The 24670-nt window shown below is 45.4% G+C and overlaps 1 protein-coding gene across 2 annotated transcripts in view; it reads right to left on the reverse strand.

The window, feature by feature from the left end:
• KAT6B (lysine acetyltransferase 6B) overlaps positions 1 to 24670 on the reverse strand; it is a 218649-nt gene that overhangs the window by 38327 nt on the left and 155652 nt on the right. For both annotated transcript variants that reach the window (XM_073686072.1, XM_073686073.1), the window contains exons 13-14: positions 23394 to 23625; positions 22989 to 23145 (exon numbers count right to left, since the gene is read on the reverse strand). In XM_073686072.1, the coding sequence (XP_073542173.1) occupies positions 22989 to 23145; positions 23394 to 23625 (389 nt within the window). The remainder of the gene's footprint in view (positions 1 to 22988; positions 23146 to 23393; positions 23626 to 24670) is intronic.

Raw genomic sequence — 24670 nt, forward strand, 5'->3', positions numbered from 1 at the left:
CCTTAGATCAGGAATAGAACAGCCATTTATAGGACATTTCATAACTCTCCCAAACTCCTATGAAAAAATATTCAGCACATTCTGCATTGAACTACTGCACCCAATTTATTATATATTTTAGGAGTCTGAGTCGGTCCATTTTATACCGACTCCACCAAAATGAGCACCGACTCTGACTCCACAGCCCTGATGGTAACCATCGGAGCCCGCGATTCTCACCGTGGGAGTACGATGGTTACTAAGGGGGTCTTGCGACCCCCTTGTAACAACTTGAATACCTCTGTTACAATTGACAGCAGTATCTAAGGGGAAAATCGGCCCCAATTGGCTTCAAAACCTGCCGGGGTTTTGAAGCCGCAGGTGACAGCTGAAAATGCATGGTGTCAACTGTCATATACAGCTGACACCCGCCGGAAATTCGGCCACGGGGCGGCGCTACACTATTATTCCTCAGCGCTGTTAAAAAGCGTCGCTGAGGAATAAGTACCCTTAACGAATGCCGTTAAAAGATATATCAGCGGTTGTTAAGGGGTTAAATATGAAGTATTGTGTGTGGAGAATGTAAAACACTGCATTACAGTATGGAAATCTCATACCATCTGTGGTGGTAATGTCATGATTTGGGGCTGTTTTATTGCATCTGGGCCAGGATGGAGCAATGAATTATGAATTTTATCAGCAAATTCTAAAGGAAAATGTCAGGACATCTGTCCATGAGCAGAATCTGAAGAGAACGTGGGTCATGTAGTGAATACCCAAAGCCACTAGTCGTTCAGTTTCAGAATGGCCAAGGCAAGTCCTGACTGTAATCCTATAGAAATGGTGTAGAAGGACATGTAGCAATTAATGGGAGTAAACTAACATAATAGAGGTGAAGCTATTTTGTCAGGAGTAATGGGCTAAAATTCCATCAAGCTGATGTACAGGGGGCCCGGGGCTCCGGGGTGTCTATGGCCAGATTGCCTCATTATATGTGCTGCGCCGCGGCACATACTGGCAGACAGTGGCGGGGGGGCCCCCGGACCGCTCACCCAGCAGCGGCGCACGGACGCTGCTTCTTCTCCGGCCGGGCCAGCACTGCAGCAGTTAACTTCCCTGTGCTGGCCCGGCCACATCACTGCTAGGAGACACGGCCCTGTGCGTGGCCGTGTCTCCTAGCTGTGACGTCACGCAGTGCGCGCCCGGCCTGCAATGCTGCACCGGAGAGGAGCAGGACTGGAGCCGAGCCGGGGGATGGCGAGTCTGTGTGTGTCTGTGTGTGAGAGAGTGTGTATGAGTGAGTGAGTGAGTGAGTGAGTGAGTGTGTGTGTGTGTGTGTGTGTGTGTGTGTGTGTAGGCAGATATTGTGTGATGTCTGTTTATATGTATTTTTGTGTTTCAAATGTGTTTATGCGTGTATGTACAGTTAGGTCCATATATATTTGGACAGAGACAACATTTTTCTAATTTTGGTTCTAGACATTACCACAATGAATTTTAAACAAAACATTTCAGATGCAGTTGAAGTTCAGACTTTCAGCTTTCATTTGAGGGTATCCACATTAAAATTGAGTGAAGGGTTTAGGAGTTTCAGCTCCTTAACATGTGCCACCCTGTTTTTAAAGGGACCAAAAGTAATTGGACAGATTAAATAATTGTAAATAAAATGTTCATTTCTAGTACTTGGTTGAAAACCCTTTGCTGGCAATGACTGCCTGAAGTCTTGAACTCATGGACATCACCAGACGCGGTGTTTCCTCCTTTTTGATGCTCTGCCAGGCCTTCACTGCGGTGGTTTTCAGTTGCTGTTTGTTTGTGGGCCTGTTTGAAGTTTAGTCTTTAACAAGTGAAATGCATGCTCAATTGGGTTGAGATCAGGTGACTGACTTGGCCATTCAAGAATATTCCACTTCTTTGCTTTAATAAACTCCTGGGTTGCTTTGGCTTTATGTTTTGGGTCATTGTCCATCTGTAGTATGAAACGACGACCAATCAGTTTGGCTGCATTTGGCTGGATCTGAGCACACAGTATGGCTCTGAAGCTCTGAATACATCAGAATTCATTCGGCTGCTTCTGTCCTGTGTCACATCATCAATAAACACTAGTGACCCAGTGCCACTGGCAGCCATGCATGCCCAAGCCATCACACTGCCTCCGCCGTGTTTTACAGATGATGTGGTATGCTTTGGATCATGAGCTGTACCACGCCTTCGCCATACTTTTCTCTTTCCATCATTCTGGTAGAGGTTGATCTTGGTTTCATCTGTCCAAAGAATGTTCTTCCAGAACTGTGCTGGCTTTTTTAGATGTTTTTTTTAGCAAAGTCCAGTCTAGCCTTTTTCTTCTTGATGCTTATGAGTGGCTTGCACCGTGCAGTGAACCCTCTGTATTTACTTTCATGCAGTCTTCTCTTTATGGTAGATTTGGATATTGATACGCCTACCTCCTGGAGAGGGTTGTTCACTTGGTTGGCTGTTGTCAAGCGGTTTCTCTTCACCATGGAGATTATTCTGCGATCATCCACCACTGTTGTTGGGCGCCCAGGTCTTTTTGCATTGATGAGTTCACCAGTTTTTGCTTTCTTTCTCAGGATGTGCCAAACTGTAGATTTTGCCACTCCTAATATTGTAGCAATTTCTGTTTTTGCAGCTTAAGGATGGCTTGTTTCACCTGCATGGAGAGCTCCTTTGACCGCATGTTTACTTCACAGCAAAACCTTCCAAATGCAAGCACCACACCTCAAATCAACTCCAGGCCTTTTATCTGCTTAATTGAGAATGACATAACGAAGGGATTGCCCACACCTGTCCATGAAATAGCCTTGGAGTCAATTGTCCAATTACTTTTGGTCCCTTTAAAAACAGGGTGGCACATGTTAAGGAGCTGAAACTCCTAAACCCTTCATCCAATTTTAATGTGGATACCCTCAAATGAAAGCTGAAAGTCTGAACTTCAACTGCATCTCAATTGTTTTGTTTAAAATTCATTGTGGTAATGTCTAGAACCAAAATTAGAAAAATGTTGTCTCTGTCCAAATATATATGGACCTAACTGTATAGGTCTGTATATATTTGTGTGTGCGTGACTGTATGCGGCCTCCCGCTGTCTCTGGGGGGGGGGGGAGCTATGCGGCCTCCCGCTGTGTATAGATGGCGCCGTGCGGCCTCCCGCTGTGTATAGATGGCGCCGTGTGGGCTCCCGCTGTGTATAGATGGCGCCGTGTGGCCTCCCGCTGTGTATAGAGGGCGCCGTGTGGCCTCCCGCTGTGTATAGAGGGCGCCGTGTGGCCTCCCGCTGTGTATAGAGGGCGCCGTGTGGCCTCTCGCTGTGTATAGATGGGGCCGTGCGGCCTCCTGCTGTGTATAGATAGCTACGTGCGGCCTCCGGCTGTGTATAGATGGCTACGTGCGGCCTCCTGCTGTATGTAGATGGCTAGGTACGGCCTCCCGCTGTGTGTAGATGGCTACGTGCGGCCTCCCGCTGTGTATAGATGGCTACGTGCGGCCTCCCGCTGTGTATAGATGGCGCCGTGCGGCCTCCCGCTGTGTGTGGATGGCGCCGTGCTGCCTCCCGCTGTGTGTGGATGGCGCCGTGCGGCCTCCCGCTGTGTGTGGATGGCGCCGTGCGGCCTCCCGCCGTGTTTAGATGGCTACGTGTGCTCAATATTGAGTCATACAATTAATGTAAGGCTATGTGCCCACGATGCAGAAATGCTCCGGATTTTTTTTGAGCGTTTCTGCATCTCCCTGGCAGAAAAAATGCATGTGGATTGTACATGCGGATTGTACATGCGTTTTTCCTGCCAGGGGCATGCGGATGTGAAGCGTTCTTCACATGCATTTCTGCATGCGGGTTATCAAGCGCTTTTCCAAGCGATTTTAGCATCACTTGGAAAGTGCTTGACAACTTGGTCACACTATATAAATCCATGCAACCGGCATGGATTCATACAGTGTGACAGTAAAAGAATGGTAAAAAAGAAATATATACTTCTGATGGCCTGCCAACGTCAGCGGTCGCGTGACCCGTCACATGACTAAATGACGTCACGGCAGGTCCCTTTCAGACCATCGTGAGCTGCCGGCAGCCAGGACGCATCGGATAAAGACACCGGGGGCCATCAGAAGGTAAGTATAATATTTATTTTTTATTTTATTCTTTTTTTTTACAGGTACTATGGTACCCGGGTCCGGAGGAGAGTCTCCTCTTCTCCAGACCCAGGTACCATCTGCACATTGAAACGCATGGAATCCGCATGTACAGATGCAGTGATGCGGATTACATGCGTTCCAATGCAAGTCAATGGCGGCGAAAACGCCGAGCTTCTGCAAAATAATTGGTAATACTGCGGATTTTTTCGCAATGATAATCCGCAGCGGAAATTTCCGCAGCATGTGCACAGCACATACGGATTATCATTGGGGAACATGGCAGACCTTCTACCAAGCGTTTTTTAAGAGTTTCTGCAGCGGAATTGCTTAAAAAACGCATAGTGGGCACACAGCCTAAAAAAAATTATTATAATTAATATTGTGCCAAATTTCACATGAACTATCACATGATCTATCACAGGGGATCATGTGACGTGATACATCAGGTGTGTGTGTGTGTGTGTGTGTGTGTGTGTGTGTGTGTGTGTGTGTGTGTGTGTGTGTGTGTGTGTGTGTGTGTGTGTGTGTGTGTGCGTGCGTGGGGGCCGCGCCTTCTAAACTGCCCGGGGCCCTTGCTACTCTTAATCCACCCCTGGTAACAACCCATCCAATCCACACATGCAAAGAAATGAAACCATAGAGGTCCATAAATTAAGTTATGTGTAATAATGAGAAATGACACAGGTAAAGAGTATTGAACACATGAAGAAAGACAGGTGCAAAAAGTTAAGGAAAGTCACGACACCAGCTGTAATCTATCAGTAATTAGAAAGCAAACCTGCTACTTAGTGAAAAATAATATTAGCTGGTTCAACTAATGGCCTATAAAAATATGTCTCATTACCAAGGTGCCACACAAGAAATATCTCATGATGGGTAAATCTAGTGTTACGATACTGGCGTAGTACTGCTGGAAACCAGTGGCCGAAGGAGCACGAGAAGGAACAGCAAGCGGTAGTAGAAGTTCTTGGAGTTAGCAAGTAGTTGTAGGAAACAATCCGTAGATGAATGAGAACAGTCTGGGTAAGAATGTTCAGGAGCTGGAGACTGTAACTAGCTTAACAGCTAGACACAATATTCAAGCAATGAGTGAGAGGTACATGTAGCTTTAAGTAGGCCCAAACAGGAAACAAGATGGATTCCATAGATTCAGAATCTGCCATCTTAGTAAAGGTCAATTTCACAACACAACAGCAGCCTCCAGTGGTAAGGAGTGAAACTGCAGCACAATTATTAAAGTGAACACTAGCGGCCACTAGTGGTCAAACTGTAGAAAGGCAACAGAAATCCTGACATCCAGTGAGCTGTCTCAAGACCTTCACATCCTTGTTGATGCAAAACATACGGATGGCATTAATTACAGAAGAATTTGTAAACTATTGAAGGTTCCACTGAGCACTGTTGTGGCCATAATCTGGAAGTAGAAAGAACATCATTTCACCATAAACTGGCTTGTGGCCGGAATTCATAGGAGAGCATGATTTCTGCTATACATAGAAGTGCTGAAGCCCTGCTATGTGTAGCTCAGGCAATCGGACGATCGCAGCTTCAAGTCTCCTAAGGAGACTATTAAATAAAGAAGAAAGTGAAAAAAAAAAAAGTTTTAAAAAATAATCAATCAAAAAATAAATAAATAAATAAAAAACACAAAAAAGTTCAAATCATCCCCCTTTTGCCCCACTGAAAATAAAACAATTAAACATATACACATATTTAGTGTTGCTGTGTTCATAAATGTCCGATCTATCAAAATATAATATAAATTAATTTGATTGGTAAACAGCGTAACGAGAAATAAAATCAAAACGCCAGAATTACGTTTTTTGGCTGCCGCAATATTGCAATAAAATGCGATAACAGGCGATTAAAATATTGTTTCTACCCCAAAATGGTATCAATACAAACATCAGCTCAAGACACAAAAGATGATCCCTCACCCGGCCCCAGATCCCGAAAAATTGAAACGCTACGAGTCTCCCAAGACTTTTCACCACTTAAATAAAAAATAAACTAAACATGTTTGGTATCTGCGTACTCGTACTGACCTGGGGAATCATATGAACATGTCAGTTTTACTATATAGCGAACATCGTAATTAAAAAAATAAATAAATAAAAATTGTGGAATTGCACTTTTTTTTGCAGTTTCACCGCACTTGGAATTCTTTTACAGTTTTCCAGTACACTCTATGATAAAATCAATGGTGCCATTCAAAAGTACAACTCGTCCTGCAAAAAACATGCCCTCGTGCGGCTATAATGACGGAAATATAAAAACATTATGGCTATTGGAAGAAGTGAATGAAAAAATGGAAAATGGCCATGGTGTAAAGGAGCTAAAAATATTTAAAAAAAATTAAACAGTAAATAAAATAAAAACTTCATACATGGTACTGTTGTGATCATTCTAAAATGTCATGTAGAATGAGAAAAAAAAGTAAAAAAAAATAAACAGCAGTGTCTGAATTGCTATTTTTCCCCCGCCAAAAAAGTATTAAAAATCAAGTTCATGTAATTAAACCCAACCTGAAAAAATATATCCTGCAAAAAACAAGCCCTCATATAACAGAAGAAAAAAAGAAGTTACAGATATTGGAAAGTGGCTCCCCCAATGTTTAAGTTAAAGGGGATGTCCACTACTTTAGATTACTCCCCAAAGTATCCCCCCCCGGGCCCCCAAGACTTTTTGTAAATACCTTCCGTTGCAAATAATGCCTGTGAGCGGCGCTATCACTGGCCGCTCACTGGCCGCTCACAGGCATCACGTGACCCCCGGCTGCAGCCGGCTCTGACATCCGCTGATGTCACGACAAGTGCTGGCAGCAGCCGGGGGTCTCTGTCTTCTGCGTTCCATGGTGGATGCCAGGCTGTGGGTGGGGGTATCCCCCCGCGTCACACCCAGCATCCACCGCGAGCTCTGCCTCTCCCCATTCATTGGGAAACAGCGCGGTGGATGCTGGGTGTGACAGGGGGAATAACCTCGCCCACAACCCAGGCACACAGGCATTATCTGCAACGGAAGGTATTTACAAAAAGTCTTAGGGGCCCCGGGGGGAGATACATTGGGGGAATAATATAAAGCAATGCACAACTTCTTTAACATGTTACTTTCACTTCACAGTCCATGGTATATACAAAAAAATGTTGTTTTTCCCACCCAATTCAAAGATATGAATACAAGTTAATTATCTATAATATAACCGGGGATGCGTGTCTCTGTCTGAAGCCTTTATAGACTGCACTTGCACGACGCGCAGTCTGGCTCTAGACAGAAGCAGGCATTCAGCCGTTACAGGTAAGAGGAGTGTATGGCACCGGAGATCGCGGTATGCGTAGGCACTGAATGCATACCATGATCTCCAGCGCCATACTTACCTGACCGGGAGGAGCGTTGCGGCGGCGCATCTCTTCGCCAGAGACCGGGGCAGGAGTGATGGGCGCATGCGCATAGTGCTATCCGGCGCCATTTTACTGAGGACACATTTGTAGCGTGTCTTCAGCAAAATGGCGCCGGACAGCGCAGTATGGGCACGCGCGTACTCTGGCGCCACACTACTCCCCCGGCCTCCGGCAGAACAGGACACCGCAGCGCTGGAGCACAGGGAAGAAAGGTGAGTATAAGTGTTTATTTTTTTGTATGTGTGTACAGCGTGAAAGGGATGAGAGAGCCACAAATACCAGGATTGAGGGGGCCACACATACCAGGATTGTGGGATGAGGGGTACCACACACACCAGGATTGGGGGGTGAGGGAACCATGCATACCAAGATTGGGAGGTGAGGGGTACCACACATACTAGGATTGGGGGGTGAGGGGACCATGCATACAAGGATTGGGGGGTGAGGGGACCATGCATACCAGAATAGGGATGAGGGGTACCATACATACCAGGATAGGAATGAGGGGCACCATGCATACCAGGATGAGGGGTACCATGCATAACAGGATAAGGATGAGGGGTGCCATGCATACTAGGGTGAGGGATTGGGTGCCATGCATACCAGGTTTCTGGGATGAGGAGGCCATATATACCAGAATTGGGATGAGGGGTGCCATGCATACCAGGATGAGGGGTACCATACATACCAGAATTGGGATGAGGGGTGCCATGCATACCAGGATGAGGGGTACCATACATACCAGAAGAGGGATGAGGGGTGCCATGCATACCAGGATGAGGGGTGCCATGGATACCAGGAAAGGGATGAGGAGTGCCATGCATACCAGGATGAGGGGTACCATACATACCAGGATAGGGATGAGGGGTATCATGTATAGGATTAGGGATGAGGGGCCCATGCATACCAGGATAGGGATGAGGAGTGCCATGCATACCAGGATGGTGGTGAGGGAGCCATACATACCAGGATTGGGGATGAGGGATGCCATGCATACCAGGATTAGGGATGAGGGAGCCCATGCATAAGAGGATTGGGGATGAGGGAGCCATGCAACCCAGGAATGGGGATGAGGCATCCATGCATACCAGGATTGGAGGTGAGGAGTGCCATGCCTTCCAGGATTGGGGTTGAGGGATGCCATGCATACCGGGATTGGGGATGAGGGGTGCCATGCATACCGGGATTGGGGATGAGGGGTGCCATGCAAACCGGGATTGGGGATGAGGGGTGCCATACATACCGGGATAGGGGTGAGGGGTGCCATGCATACCAGGATGGGGGTGCCATGCATACCAGGATATGGATGAGGAGTGCTATGCATACCGGGATGGGGATGAGGGGTGCCATGCATACCGGGATGGGGATGAGGAGTGCCATGTATACCAGGATGTGGGTGAGGGGTGTCATGAATACCAGGATGTGGGTGAGGGGCCCATGCATACCAGGATGAGGGATACCATACATACCAGGATAGGGATGAGGGGTACCATGTATACGAGGATTGGGGATGAAGGGCCCATGCATACCAGGATTGGGGTTGAGGGAGCCATGCATACCAGGACTGGGGATGAGGGGTGCCATGCATACCAGGATTGGGGATGAGGGGCGCCATGCATACTGGGATAGGGATGAGGAGTGCCATGCATACCGGGATTGGGGATGAGGGGTGCCATGCAAACCGGGATTGGGGATGAGGGGTGCCATGCAAACCGGGATTGGGGATGAGGGGTGCCATGCAAACCGGGATTGGGGATGAGGGGTGCCATGCAAACCGGGATTGGAGATGAGGGGTGCCATGCAAACCGGGATTGGGGATGAGGGGTGCCATGCATACCAGGATTGGGGATCAGGGAGCCATGCATACCAGGATTGGGGATGAGGGAGCCATGCATACCAGGATTGGGGATGAGGGAGCCATGCATACCAGGATTGGAGATGAGGGAGCCATGCATACAGGGATTGGGGATGAGGAGTGCCATGCATACCGGGATTGGGGATGAGGGGTGCCATGCATACCGAGATTGGGGATGAGGGGTGCCATGCATACCGGGATTGGGGATGAGGGGTGCCATGCATACCGGGATTGGGGATGAGGGGTGCCATGCATACCAGGATTGGGGATGAAGGGTGCCATGCATACCGGGATTGGGGATGAAGGGTGCCATGCATATTGGGATTGGGGATGAGGGGTGCCATGCATACCGGGATTTAGGGGTGCCATGCATACCGGGATAGGGATGAGGGGTGCCATGCATACCGGGATAGGGATGAGGGGTGCCAAGCATACCGGGATAGGGATGAGGGGTGCCGTGCATACCAGGATGGGGATGAGGGGTGACATGCATATCGGGATTGGGGATGAGGGGTGCCATGCATACCGGGATTGGGGATGAGGGGTGCCATGCATACCGGGATGTGGGTGAGGGGCCCATGCATACCAGGATGAGGGATACCATACATACCAGGATAGGGATGAGGGATGGGGTACCATGCATACCAGGATAGGGATGAGGAGTACCACACATACCAGTATTGCGGATGAGGGGTGCCACACATACTAGGATTGGGGGTGAGGAGTGCCATGCCTTCCATGATTGGGGTTGAGGGGTGCCATGCCTACCAGGTTTGGGGGTGAGGGGTGCCAAGCATACCAGGATTGGGGGTGAGGAGTGCCATGCATACCAGGATTGGGGATGAGGGGTGCCATGAATACCGGGATTGGAGATGAGGGGTGCCATGCATACCGGGATTGGGGATGAGGGGTGCCATGCATACCGGGATTGGGGATGAGGGGTGCCATGCATACTGGGATGGGGATGAGGAGTGCCATGTATACCGGGATGTGGGTGAGGGGCCCATGCATACCAGGATGAGGGATACCATACATACCAGGATAGGGATGAGGGATGGGGTACCATGCATATCAGGATAGGGATGAGGAGTACCACACATACCAGGATTGCGGATGAGGGGTGCCACGCATACCAGGATGTGGGTGAGGGGTGTCATGAATACCAGGATGTGGGTGAGGGGCCCATGCATACCAGGATGAGGGATACCATACATACCAGGATAGGGATGAGGGGTACCATGTATACGAGGATTGGGGATGAAGGGCCCATGCATACCAGGATTGGGGTTGAGGGAGCCATGCATACCAGGACTGGGGATGAGGGGTGCCATGCATACCAGGATTGGGGATGAGGGGCGCCATGCATACTGGGATAGGGATGAGGAGTGCCATGCATACCGGGATTGGGGATGAGGGGTGCCATGCAAACCGGGATTGGGGATGAGGGGTGCCATGCAAACCGGGATTGGGGATGAGGGGTGCCATGCAAACCGGGATTGGAGATGAGGGGTGCCATGCAAACCGGGATTGGGGATGAGGGGTGCCATGCATACCAGGATTGGGGATCAGGGAGCCATGCATACCAGGATTGGGGATGAGGGAGCCATGCATACCAGGATTGGGGATGAGGGAGCCATGCATACCAGGATTGGAGATGAGGGAGCCATGCATACAGGGATTGGGGATGAGGAGTGCCATGCATACCGGGATTGGGGATGAGGGGTGCCATGCATACCGAGATTGGGGATGAGGGGTGCCATGCATACCGGGATTGGGGATGAGGGGTGCCATGCATACCGGGATTGGGGATGAGGGGTGCCATGCATACCAGGATTGGGGATGAAGGGTGCCATGCATACCGGGATTGGGGATGAAGGGTGCCATGCATATTGGGATTGGGGATGAGGGGTGCCATGCATACCGGGATTTAGGGGTGCCATGCATACCGGGATAGGGATGAGGGGTGCCATGCATACCGGGATAGGGATGAGGGGTGCCAAGCATACCGGGATAGGGATGAGGGGTGCCGTGCATACCAAGATGGGGATGAGGGGTGACATGCATATCGGGATTGGGGATGAGGGGTGCCATGCATACCGGGATTGGGGATGAGGGGTGCCATGCATACCGGGATGTGGGTGAGGGGCCCATGCATACCAGGATGAGGGATACCATACATACCAGGATAGGGATGAGGGATGGGGTACCATGCATACCAGGATAGGGATGAGGAGTACCACACATACCAGTATTGCGGATGAGGGGTGCCACACATACTAGGATTGGGGGTGAGGAGTGCCATGCCTTCCATGATTGGGGTTGAGGGGTGCCATGCCTACCAGGTTTGGGGGTGAGGGGTGCCAAGCATACCAGGATTGGGGGTGAGGAGTGCCATGCATACCAGGATTGGGGATGAGGGGTGCCATGAATACCGGGATTGGAGATGAGGGGTGCCATGCATACCGGGATTGGGGATGAGGGGTGCCATGCATACCGGGATTGGGGATGAGGGGTGCCATGCATACTGGGATGGGGATGAGGAGTGCCATGTATACCGGGATGTGGGTGAGGGGCCCATGCATACCAGGATGAGGGATACCATACATACCAGGATAGGGATGAGGGATGGGGTACCATGCATATCAGGATAGGGATGAGGAGTACCACACATACCAGGATTGCGGATGAGGGGTGCCACGCATACCAGGATTGGGGGTGAGGAGTGCCATGCCTTCCATGATTGGGGTTGAGGGGTGCCAAGCATACCAGGATTGGGGGTGAGGGGTGCCATGCATACCGGGATTGGAGATGAGGGGTGACATGCATACCGGGATTGGGGATGAGGGGTGCCATGCATACCGGGATTGGGGATGAGGGGTGCCATACATACCAGGATGGGGGTGAGGGGTGCCATACATACCGGGATTGGGGATGAGGGGTGCGCCATGCATACCGGGATGGGGATGAGGGGTGCGCCATGCATACCGGGATGGGGATGAGGAGTGCCATGTATACCGGGATGGGGGTGTGGGGTGTCATGCATACCAGGATGTGGGTGAGGGGCCCATGCATACCAGGATGAGGGATACCATACATACCAGGATAGGGATGAGGGATGGAGTACCATGCCTACCAGGATAGGGATGAGGAGTACCACACATACCAGGATTGGGGATGAGGGGTGCCACGCATACCAGGATTGGGGGTGAGGAGTGCCATGCCTTCCAGGATTGGGGTTGAGGGGTGCCATACATACCAGGATAGGATGGTGGTGACAGGATGGGGGCAGCACAAATACCAAGATGGGGGCAGCACATACCAGCATGGGAGACCATATACCAATAAAAATGCTCGCCACCTGGGTGTAGAACGAGTTCAATAGCTAGTTAAATTATAATGTACAGTGGCAACCAAAAGTGCATTTTTTTTAAAAAGTGTGATAACTTCTGTCTGGTTGTTGTAATGCCATTTCCCTGGTGATGACTTGAAAGTCCATGAAGTTGTCATCATGCAAGACCTTAATTTTAAACAAAATGCTTTTGAATATAGGCCTGGTCATTTAATTAAAGAACACTGACTGCCAAAAGTTTTGCATATACTATTTATTGATCACAGCATAGAGAGTAATTCATTGTTTACAATGCCATAACTTAATAGAAAGGCTTCTTGACTGAACTCGTGCATTCAACCCTACTGCTCTTAGCTGTCACACCACAGTTTGGCGACTTACTTTGACCCCATATTCTTTGGTCATTTCATGTGAAATCTGTACAGCACTTTTATGGACATCAGATACGGACTTTTTCTTAATAATGTGATCAACTCTGGAGGAAGTTTTCCGTGGTTGTCCACTTCTAGGTTTGTCAGCTGTTCCATAACCTTCTTTTTCTTTCTTTAATATACGTGAAATGTGACTTTGAGAACAGTTCAATTCCATAGCTACTGTACCTTTTTGGCTTTTACTTGACCTCACTCTCAAAATAATAGGCTTCCTGACATCTGTTGATAAATTTGGCTTGGTCTTTGCCATGTTTTAACCTCAAAACACACACAAAAATAAAATAAAATTTTAGGCAAAAATTCGACTACCCATGATAAAATATGTAAAACATCTGGCCCAGCACATGTTGAAAACTAGCAGATAAAGGGTTATAAAACAATGGCAAACACAATTTTCTTCCTTATAGCTGACAACCATTTGCTTCCGGTTTACTAAAATCACGAGAAAAATGGCATCACAATAACCAGACAAAAATAATCACACTTTTAAAACAAATGCAAAACTTTGTCGCCACTGTATCTGAAAAAGGTGTCTGTAAAAATATTTGTCCTACAAAAAACAAGCCCTCATACAACTATATCGATTGAGAGATAAAAAAGCTGTAGCACTTGGACTGAGTTGACAAACATCTGTACAGCTGGGGGTTTCCGGTGAACAAAGCCCCCAATCAGTGGCCACTGACTGCAAGCAAAGTCACTTTCTGTCCAAGCTGGAAGAAAGAGCAAGGAGACAGTTTCTTCTGGCTCTGATGAAACAAAACAAAACTGCTGTAGCCAGTCGCAACTGATTGTCTACAGTGGTCACCTGATGTCCCTGCTCGAAAGTGAAGGAAGGAGAATAGGGAGGTATACTAGCAGAAGTATGGATGAATGACGCAAGTTCAATAGAGGAGTATTTTTTCCTAAGAAATAATCATAAATATACAGTGGGTACGGAAAGTATTCAGACCCCTTTAAATTTTTCACTCTTTGTTTCATTGCAGCCATTTGATAAATTCTAAAAAGTTCATTTTTTTCTCATTAATGTACACTCTGCACCCCATCTTGACTGAAAAAAATAGAAATGTAGAAATTTTTGCAAATTTATTAAAAAAGAAAAACTGAAATATCACATGGTCATAAGTATTCAGACCCTTTGCTCAGACACTCATATTTAAGTCACATGCTGTCCATTTCCTTGTGATCCTCCTTGAGGTGGTTCTACTCCTTCATTGGAGTCCAGCTGTGTGTAATTAAACTGATAGGACTTGATTTTGAGAGGAACACACCTGTCTATATAAGACCTCACAGCTCACAGTCCATGTAAGACCAAATGAGAATCATGAGCTCAAAGGAACTGCCCAAGGAGCTCAGAGACAGAATTGTGGCAAGGCACAGATCTAGCCAAGGTTACAAAAGAATGTCTGCATTACTTAAGGTTCCTAAGAGCACAGTGGCCTCTATAATCCTTAAATGGAAGAAGTTTGGGACCACCAGAGGTCTTCCTAGACCTGGCCATCCAGCCAACTGAGCAATTATGGGAGAAAAGCCTTGGTGAGAGAGGTAAATAAGAACCCCAAGATCACTGTGGCTGAGCTCCAGAGATGCTGTAGGGAGATGGGAGAAAGTTCCGCAAAGTCAACTATCACTGCAGCCCTCCACCAGTCAGGCCTTTATGGCAGAGTGGCCCGACGGAATCCTCTCCTCAGTGCAAGACATATGAAAGCGTGCATAGAGTTTGCTCAAAAACACATGAAGGACTCCCAGACTACGAGAAATAAGATTCTCTGGTCTGATGAGACGAAGATAGAACTTTTTGGTGATAATTCTAAGCGGTATGTGTGGAGAAAAACAGGCACTGCTCATTACCTGCCCAATACAATCCCAACAGTGAAACATGGTGGTGGCAGCATCATGCTATGGGGGTGTATTTCAGCTGCAGGGACAGGAAGACTGGTTGCAATTGAAGGAAACATGAATGCGGCCAAGTACAGCGATATCCTGGATGAAAACCTCTTCCAGAGTGCTCTGGACCTCAGACTTGTCCGAAGGTTCACCTTTCAACAAGACAATGACCCTAAGCACACAGCTAAAATAACAAAAGAGTGGCTTCAGAACAACTCTGTGACAATTCTTGACTGGCCCAGCCAGAGCCTTGACCTAAACCCAACTGACCATCTCTGGAGAGACCTGAAAATGGCTGTACACCAACGTTCACCATCCAACCGGACAGAACTGGAGAGGATCGCAAGGAAGAATGGCAGAGGATCCCCAAATCCAGGTGTGAAAAACTTGTTGAATCATTCCCAAGAATACTCATGGCTGTACTAGCTCAAAAGGGTGCTTCTACTCAATACTGAGCAAAGGGTCTGAATACTTATGACCATGTGATATTTCAGTTTTTCTTTTTTAATAAATTTGCAAAAATGTCTACATTTCTGTTTTGTTTCAGTCAAGATGGGGTGCAGAGTGTACTTTAATGAGAAAAAAAAATGAACTTTTTAGAATTTACCAAATGGCTGCAATGAAACAAAGAGTGAAAAATTTAAAGGGGTCTGAATACTTTCCGTACCCACTGTAGTTTCAAAATCCTCTGTAAATACGTAACACTTCGTCAAGAATATAATTACAACCCAGGAATAGGTACTGTATACAGTGGGGAAAAAAGTATTTAGTCAGCCACCAATTGTGCAAGTTCTCCCACTTAAAAAGATGAGAGAGGCCTGTAATTGACATCATAGGTAGACCTCAACTAGGAGAGACAAAATGAGAAAACAAATCCTGAAAATCACATTGTCTGATTTGGAAAGAAATTTTTATCAAATTTTGGTGAAAAATAAGTATTTGGTCAATTACAAACAAGCAAGATTTCTGGCTTTCACAGACCTGTAACTTCTTCTTTAAGAGGCTCCTCTATCCTCCACTCATTACCTGTAGTACTGGCACCTGTTTGAACTGGTTATCATTATAAAAGACACCTGTAAGCAACCTCAAACAGTCACACTCCAAACTCCACTATGGTGAAGACTAAAGAGCTGTCGAAGAACACCATAAAAAAATTGTAGCCCTACGCCAGGCTGGGAAGACTGAATCTACAATAGGCAAGCAGCTTGGTGTGAAGAAATCAACTGTGAGAGAAATAATTAGAAAATGAAAGACACACAAGACCACTGATAATCTCCCTTGATCTAGGGCTCCACACAAGATGTCACCCTGTGGGGTCAAAATGATCTCAAGAACGGTAATCAAAAATCCAAGAACCACACAGGGGGACCTAGTGAATGACCTCCAGAGAGCTGGGACCAACGTTACACAGGCTACCATCAAGGAAAAAACCTGGGAGTCTGAATAGGCTACCATCAGTAACACACTACGCTGCCAGGGATTCAGATCCTGCAGTGCCTGAAATGTCCCCCTGCTTAAGCCATTACATGTCCGGGCCCGCCTGATGTTTGCTAGAGAGCATTTGGATGATCCAGAAGAGTATTGAGAGAATGTTATATGGTCAGATGAAATCAAAGTAGAAACACAACTCGTGTTTGGAGAATGCCGAGTTGCATCCAAAGAACATCATACCTACTGTGAAGCATGGGGGTGGCAACATCATGCTTTGGGGCTGTTTCTCTGCCAAGGGACCAGGACGACTGATCCGTGGGCATGAAAGAATGAATGGGGCCATGTATCGTGAGATTTTGAGTGCAAACCTCCTTCTATCAGCAAGGGCATTGAAGAGGAAACGTGGCTGGGTCTTTCAGCATGACAATGATCCAAAACACACCACAAGTGCAATGAAGGAGTGGCTTCGTAAGAAGCATTTCAAGGTCCTGGAGTGGCCTAGCCAGTCTCCAGATCTAAACCCTATAGAAAACCTTTGGAGGGAGTTGAAAGTCCGTGTTGCCCAGCGACAGCCCCAAAACATCACTGCTCTAGAGGAGATCTGCATGGAGGAATGGGCCAACATACCAGCAACAGTGTGTGCCAACCTTGTGAAGACTTACAGAGAAAGTTTGACCTCTGTCATTGCCAACAAAGGATAAACAACAAAGTATTGAGATGAACTTTTGTAATTGACCAAATACTTCTTTTCCACCAAAATTTTAAAAAAAAAATTATTTCCAAATCAGACAATGTGATTTTCAGGATTTGTTTTCTCATTTTGTCACTCATAGTTGAGGTCTACCTATGATATCATAAAGATGAGAGATGCATGTAATTAAGTGGGAGAACTTGCACAATTGGTGGCTGACTAAATACTTTTTCCCCCACTGTATAATCCCAGGAAAAGAAGAGGATCATGCAGAAAATCTCAATGTTAAAAGGTTCTAAATTTAATGAGAAAATGAATAAAAAATATATATATATCAAATGACATGGAATACCTCACAATAGGGACACATAATAAGCCTGGAGGAACCTAAAATGTGATGTGAGGGTCCATCAACGTAGCCAAGGGTACAGAACAAATAAAGGTGCAAGTGCTCACAGTAAAAAGATACAGTAAATATCCCTACCCTTAATACTAAGCTATGTAGATCCACAGGTTCTTATTCATCTCATAGCAGCATCAAAATATAACAAAGTAAATGGGTAAAGTTACCTGAAATCAATCAATTCAATGCCTATGGGGCCCAAGACACTCTGTCCCTCCACCCCAACGCTGTTTCGCCTCGTTTCTTCTGCAAGTGCTCTCATTAAACTACAAACTATTCCAGAAAAGTATGCGCTGGAAAAGTGGAATAGAGCTCCTTCCCTCCTTAGCACTGCTGTGTTCCCAAACAAAAGTTGTGGTGTGGTCTGCTGTTTTGGCACCTCAGGGATTGTGCAAATATGACAAGGCATCCGCAATCTATTCCAGACAAATGTGCACTACAAAAGACAAATAGTGCTCCTTTCCCTCTGTGTGTCCAAATAGTAGTGTCAGACCACGCATGGGACATTGCCATGTTTGAAAGAAACTGCGTCACAAATTGTGGGGTCTCCAATTACTCTTTGTGAAAATGAAAAATTTGGGGATAAAGGAACATTTTAGTGAAAAAAAATTTTTTTTTTGTTTTCTTGTCCCAATGGTTTAAAATTCTGTGGGTTCAAGATACTCACTAAACCTGTAAATGAATTCCTTACAGGCTATAGTTTCCAAAATGGGGCAAGTGAGGGGGTTTCTGCTATTCTAGCACCTCCAGGACTATTCTAGCCAAATTTGCGTTCCAAATGACCCATGGCACTCCGCTTCTAAGATCTGGAGTGTGCACAAACAGAAGTTTTCGGCCACATATTGGGTATCGTCACATTTGGGAGATATTGTGTAAATTGTGCAATTCATTTTCTCCTTTTGCCCCTTGTGAAAATGAAATAAATGAAACTAAAGCAACATCTTAGTGGAACGCTTATCTTTTTCATACCATTTTGTATTAGTTCCTGTGAAGAACCTGAGCGGTTAAACTTCCCGAGTGCATTTTTTAATCTCTTTGAGGGGTGACATTTTTAAAATAGGGTCTTGTTAGAGAGGCTAAGGCCACGTGTACAGTTGATTTATTGGTGAGCTTTTTACCTCAGTATTTGTTAACCAAAACCAGGGGTGAGTGAAAAATGCAGAAATGGTGCACGGGTTTCTATTAGGCTATGTTCACACGTTGTGTTTTTGGTGCATTTCTTTGATGCTTTTTTATGCAAATATTCAGCTGTGTTTTACAGTACCAGCAAAGTCTATGAGATTTCAGAAATCTCATGAACACAGCTTGTATTTTTCTCCTGTTTTGTCAAAGTGTTACATTTTTGCCAAATGCAACATAACACTTTTCAGCGTTTTTCACCCATAGAAAGCAATGGATAGCCGCAAAAACAGCATGTATCAGGTTTTTCTGCGTTTTTGGTGCCAAAATCTGAGGAAGTTGAATTACATTACTTTTTTTCCCACTAAACTTCATCAGCATGCACAAGAGACGCATGAACACTGCTAAAACCGCACCAAAAGACGCAGCTAAATCTCAGGAAAACCTGCTTTTTTGAGGCAGTAACTTCACTGCCAAAAAACACACCAAAAACACAACGTGTGAACATAGCTTTAACTATAACTTTTCCTCTGACTCCTGGTTTTGACTTACAAATACTGAGGTGAAGAACTCACCAAATACTCAACGTGTGCACATGGCCTTATAAGTCAGAAAACTTTCAAAGTCATTTCAAAAGCAAGTGGCCCGTAAAAAAAAAGTTTTGTAGATTTCCTTGAAAAAATTATTAATTATTGTTAAACTTTTAACATCATAGCAAATATAAGGATGTTTCAAAAATGATGACGCAAAGTAGACATGTGGTAAATGTTATTTATTAACTACTTTGTGTACTAAGTCTATCTCATTTAAGGACATATAAAAACCAAAGTTTAAAAATTGCTGATGTTTCTAAATTGTCATCAAACTGCAGATATTTTCATAAACAAACGCAAATCATAGCGACTTAAATTTACCAGTAACATAAAGCACAATGTGTCATGAAGAACAGATCTCAGAGTCACTGGCATGGGAATAACTGACATATCAGCTTTGAAAAATCTGACCTGTTGAGGAAAGCTAAAACTAGCTGCAGCGGGAGGGGTTAAATAATTTGAGCTAGACCTCATTATATCTTGAAAATATTTAACTCATTTAACTGCAGTTTATAAAAATCAGGTAATTTATAGGGTGCCTTTATTATGTAGGCCACTCAAAGCCTCTTCAAAACAGATTTGGTCGATAAAAAATAGGTTTTGGAAATTTTTGTGGAAATATCAGAATCAGGTTTCGCTCACACTGGCGTATAAATCGGACGGGTGCAATCCGATAAAAAATAGGATTGCATTAGAACCAATGTCATTCAATGAGGCAGTGCAGATCTGTGTATTTTTTTCCCAGCTGTATTCGGCATGAGAAAAAAAATCACACCATGCTGTGATTTCACTCCGAAACTTGATGGGTGCGAGAAAAAAAAAAAAAATCACATGCCATACAGACCATTAGTATGGCATCAAATTTTTACGGACACATTACAATTCTGTAAGATAGGAAATTGTATGTGGTTCTGTGAAAGATTAATAACTGCTGAGTAAAAAAATGGATTGTATACGGACAACACATGGATAATAAATGAGGAAAAAACGATCCCACTCTCCTGGATGAGAATGAAACCGATTTTTTATATACGCTAGTGAGAGCGAGTCCTTACAGAGATATTCCGTGATTCTGCTTTCAAAAGTCATTACCACATAAAGTAACATGTCAGGCTTAAAATTGGGACTGGTCAGGAAGGACAAAACTGGCTGTGACAGGGAGAGGTTACAGACCAAGTTCCCACCTATAGGAAGGCATTACAGACCAAGTTCCCACCTACAGGAAGGAGTCGCAGACCAAGTTCCCACCTACAGGAAGGAGTCGCAGACCAAGTTCCCACCTACAGAAAGGAGTCGCAGACCAAGTTCACACCTACAGGAAGGAGTCGCAGACCAAGTTCACACCTACAGGAAGGAGTCGCAGACCAAGTTCACACCTACAGGAAGGAGTTGCAGACCAAGTTCACGCCTACAGGAAGGAGTTGCAGACCAAGTTCACGCCTACAGGAAGGAGTTGCAGACCAAGTTCACGCCTACAGGAAGGAGTTGCAGACCAAGTTCACACCTACAGGAAGGAGTTGCAGACCAAGTTCACACCTACAGGAAGGAGTTGCAGACCAAGTTCACACCTACAGGAAGGAGTTGCAGAAAAAGTTCACACCTACAGGAAGGAGTTGCAGACCAAGTTCACACCTACAGGAAGGAGTTGCAGACCAAGTTCACACCTACAGGAAGGAGTTGCAGACCAAGTTCACACCTACAGGAAGGAGTTGCAGACCAAGTTCACACCTACAGGAAGGAGTTACAGACCAAGTTCACACCTACAGGAAGGAGTTGCAGACCAAGTTCACACCTACAGGAAGGAGTTACAGACCAAGTTCACACCTACAGGAAGGAGTTACAGACCAAGTTCACACCTACAGGAAGGCATTACAGACCAAGTTCACACCTGGTGGGGCAACACATAGATACAGCACACAATCATTAAGCTTCACCCAGATGTTGCTAATTTTTATTGCATCTGAGAAAAAAATGACCATTTTTCATCAGTGTACCAGATCCAGCTCACAGCCAGCCCTGGCCTGTGTGTCCGGTGTTACCATCAGTATGGCATCGGTTTTTGTTGTCTGGAGAGAAAGAAAATTCCAAGCTTCTCCTCACCAGACCGCACTCAGATGACACGTGTGCTGTCCCTTATTTCACAGACTAATTGATTTAAATAAGAGAGTCGGACCCATGACTCCAACAGACGTGTCTTGTTATTTTGTGTATACTCTGTCTGTAAAAAAAACATGGACGTGTCAACCAGCCCATAGGCTATGAATGGGTATGTGTTCTGTGTGTGAAGAATGAGAATAGAAAATGTTTGTGAAAAATGGATGTCTGAATGAGGCCTTATTGCACTCTAGCTAGTCTGTCAGTACAGCGCTGACGCGATTAATGTGTCTGCACGCTTCTTCACATTTGTCTCCATTACTGTATAGGAAGACTTTAGTAGTTGTAAATGAAAACTTCCAAGAGGCCTCAGCCCAGCAGTAACATAATGGCTCCGGCAGGATCCATGTGTACAGTGTAGCGGTAGGAAATTCTCACAGTCTCTGCTCCATTAGTTTGCCCAGTCCTTGTTTCACAATAGTCACGCCTGTCTATTTCTCATTCGCTCTCTGTCTTCACATCTTCTACCATATTTCTTCCTCTCCACATCCTTTACCCCATGCTACAAGCACATCTGCTATAGCCATCAACGTGTGAGCACACTGTTCATTGTGGGGATCAGTTTATTTAATAAAATGGCGAAAAAACGACAGTATAGAGGAATGTTTATTTATATAAAGTCAGCTTTGTTTTAAGACCCCCCAAGACTGGCACCAACCCCTCAGCATTATCCCATCTGCTGCCACACCAGAGCATCAGGAAGAGCCAAGAGTCATGTGATTTACTACTCCTTGGTGTCCGTGGGCCGATAACCTTAAGCCTTCTTATCCTGATGAAATCAGTCCTCAGCAGTCTATTTTACCTTTGCTTATTATACATAATGGGGTGATAACTAATGGGGGCAATAAATAATGGGAGTGACCTTGTCTTTTTTAATATATAAATAATAATTTCTTGCTTTTCCCCACTCTGCTTGTACAGGATATTGCCTGTCTTATTGACTGTTACTGACTTAAAAGACTTGACTGTCAATACATCCTTACTTGCGTTCAGTGTCACGGCCTCTCCTATTCTGTAGGTGGCACTGACATGGGAACAGGCAGTGGTGATTCGGAGCACAGGAGCGGGGACAGGTACATTAATAATACAGCAGGCAGCATGTGCATGTAATGGCAGGCAGTCCCCGCAATGGACCACTAGGCAGACATGCACAGAGCTGCAGAATCATCCAGTCACATCCCCAATTTGCAGATGTGATGTGGCTGAATTTAGAACAGGGTGTCTAAACTTAGGCCAGATTCATATATCCATAAAGTGAGGACCATGATTGCATCCCACCTCCAGACCCGACCACCGGGTCTCCTGACCTGAGCTAACATTACAGGTTCCTATTTTTTTTACACTGCAGTCAGCCTGTAAGGAGCTATGATAGTTCTGATATGATACTGTGATCTACTGTTTAATCATGGCGACATCTTTATCACTAACATAAAATCTCCTATCTGAAAAGATTGCTGAAAACTTCAGGTGTCCGTTCTATTCTAAATACCAATTACTTAAGGTGACTGAAAAGCACCAGAAAAGGCGGCCTATGAAGCAAAGAGAGTACCTCCTGCATCTCCTGCTCTTCTTCAGACGCAGCTGCATTAGTGGAGATGATTGGGGTCCACCTGAGACAATCTTGATCCAAAACATTTACTCGAGGTTGAGACTTCACTTGTAACATCCAACTTTCCATGAGGTTTTCCTGACGGATAATAACGAATCTGTAATAAAATATTTATAGAACAACATTATAAGTAAAGACATTGGTGTGTGCAACTAAAATTAAGTGTAACACTTCCTAGTGCCTTGTAACCCTCCTCAAATTCTGAGGTCAATTGCCAATGAAGGGACAAGGACAGAGGCAGAACCAGCTAACATAGATAGCCCTGGCTGTCTCTCAGTGACCTGGGACTTCCATCGATAAGTGCTACATATACAGCAGCATGCCATCTTTGGCCTCAGTGCTCACCTGTCTCCTCTCTTGTCTATCATGTTGAGATGTTGCAGGGTAGTGGCGATGTCATGAGGACACATTCCTGTCGCCTGACTTACACCTTTTACGCTTAGCTGTTTCTCCTGATGAGCAGACAGATAATCTATGATAACACTCTTCCAGTAAGCCAGATAGGATAGGCGTCCTAAGTCTGATAAGGGTTTCTCAGGAGAGCCTGTTTGCCCCTCACAGCGTGATAATAAGTAACCTATAGAAAGACTGAATACGTTAGGAGTGTAAAAAAGGTAACATGTTTACACACAAACCACAAGATAACCGGCTGTCAAGCAGAAATATGTATCAGATCATTGCTCCAAGAAGCCCCACCATTGATAGGATAACCTTTCAGGATTGTGTAAAGGCTCACACACAGATTAATGTCAGGCCTGATCCTCCCTGTTGTTCTCTGAGGCATCAGTATACTCTGCACATCTTAATCTCCCCAGTTTGGACAATGATGTGGTGTCCACAGAATGTTCTAATGAGAAACACGGTATTTCAGAAAGATGAAAAGATAAAGAAAAGGTCAGAAACTTCCAATTATAACCATGATAAGTTTGGGCCTCGACATTCTGGAAACCTTAGGCTCAAATCCCCCAGAGGAGCTATTTTAGGGTGATATGGATCCGCTACAAAATCCTTGACAAAAAAAAAGCATTTCAGATACTCTTTGAATACTCTTATCTCTGCAGTTCACATGGTTGTTTTCATCTGTATAGCATCCATATTGCATTTGCTTTTATACATCAGTTTCCGTCTATTAATAATGGCAATTTTCAGTAAAAATTAGATGCCATACAGATATAGTTTTGTGTATCCATAGACTTAAATACAACAAAGACCAGTGCATGACAAGATATTTTGTACACGGACATTTAGTCTGAGTGAAAAACTGACCTGAGCCCAGTTGGATAGCATTGGTCTGCGTGCATTCTAAGTCATGTCAGTGTATTCTACAGGGTGGGCCATTTATATGGATACACCTAAATTAAATGTGAATAGTTGGTGATATCAACTTCCTGTTTGTGGCACATTAGTATATGGGAGGGGGAAAACTTTTCCAGATGGGTGGGGACCATGGCGGCCATTTTGAAGTTGGCCATTTTGGATCCAACTTTATTTTTTTCAATGGGAAGAGGGTCATGTGACACATCAAACTTATTCAGAATTTCATAAGAAAAACAATGGTGTGCTTGGTTTTAACATGACTTTATTCTTTCATGAGTTTTTTACAAGTTTATGACCACTTATAT

Source organism: Phyllobates terribilis, unplaced genomic scaffold, assembly GCF_046119375.1.
Source record: "Phyllobates terribilis strain yellow unplaced genomic scaffold, ASM4611937v1 Scaffold_5__5_contigs__length_657084704, whole genome shotgun sequence".
NCBI lineage: Eukaryota > Metazoa > Chordata > Amphibia > Anura > Dendrobatidae > Phyllobates > Phyllobates terribilis.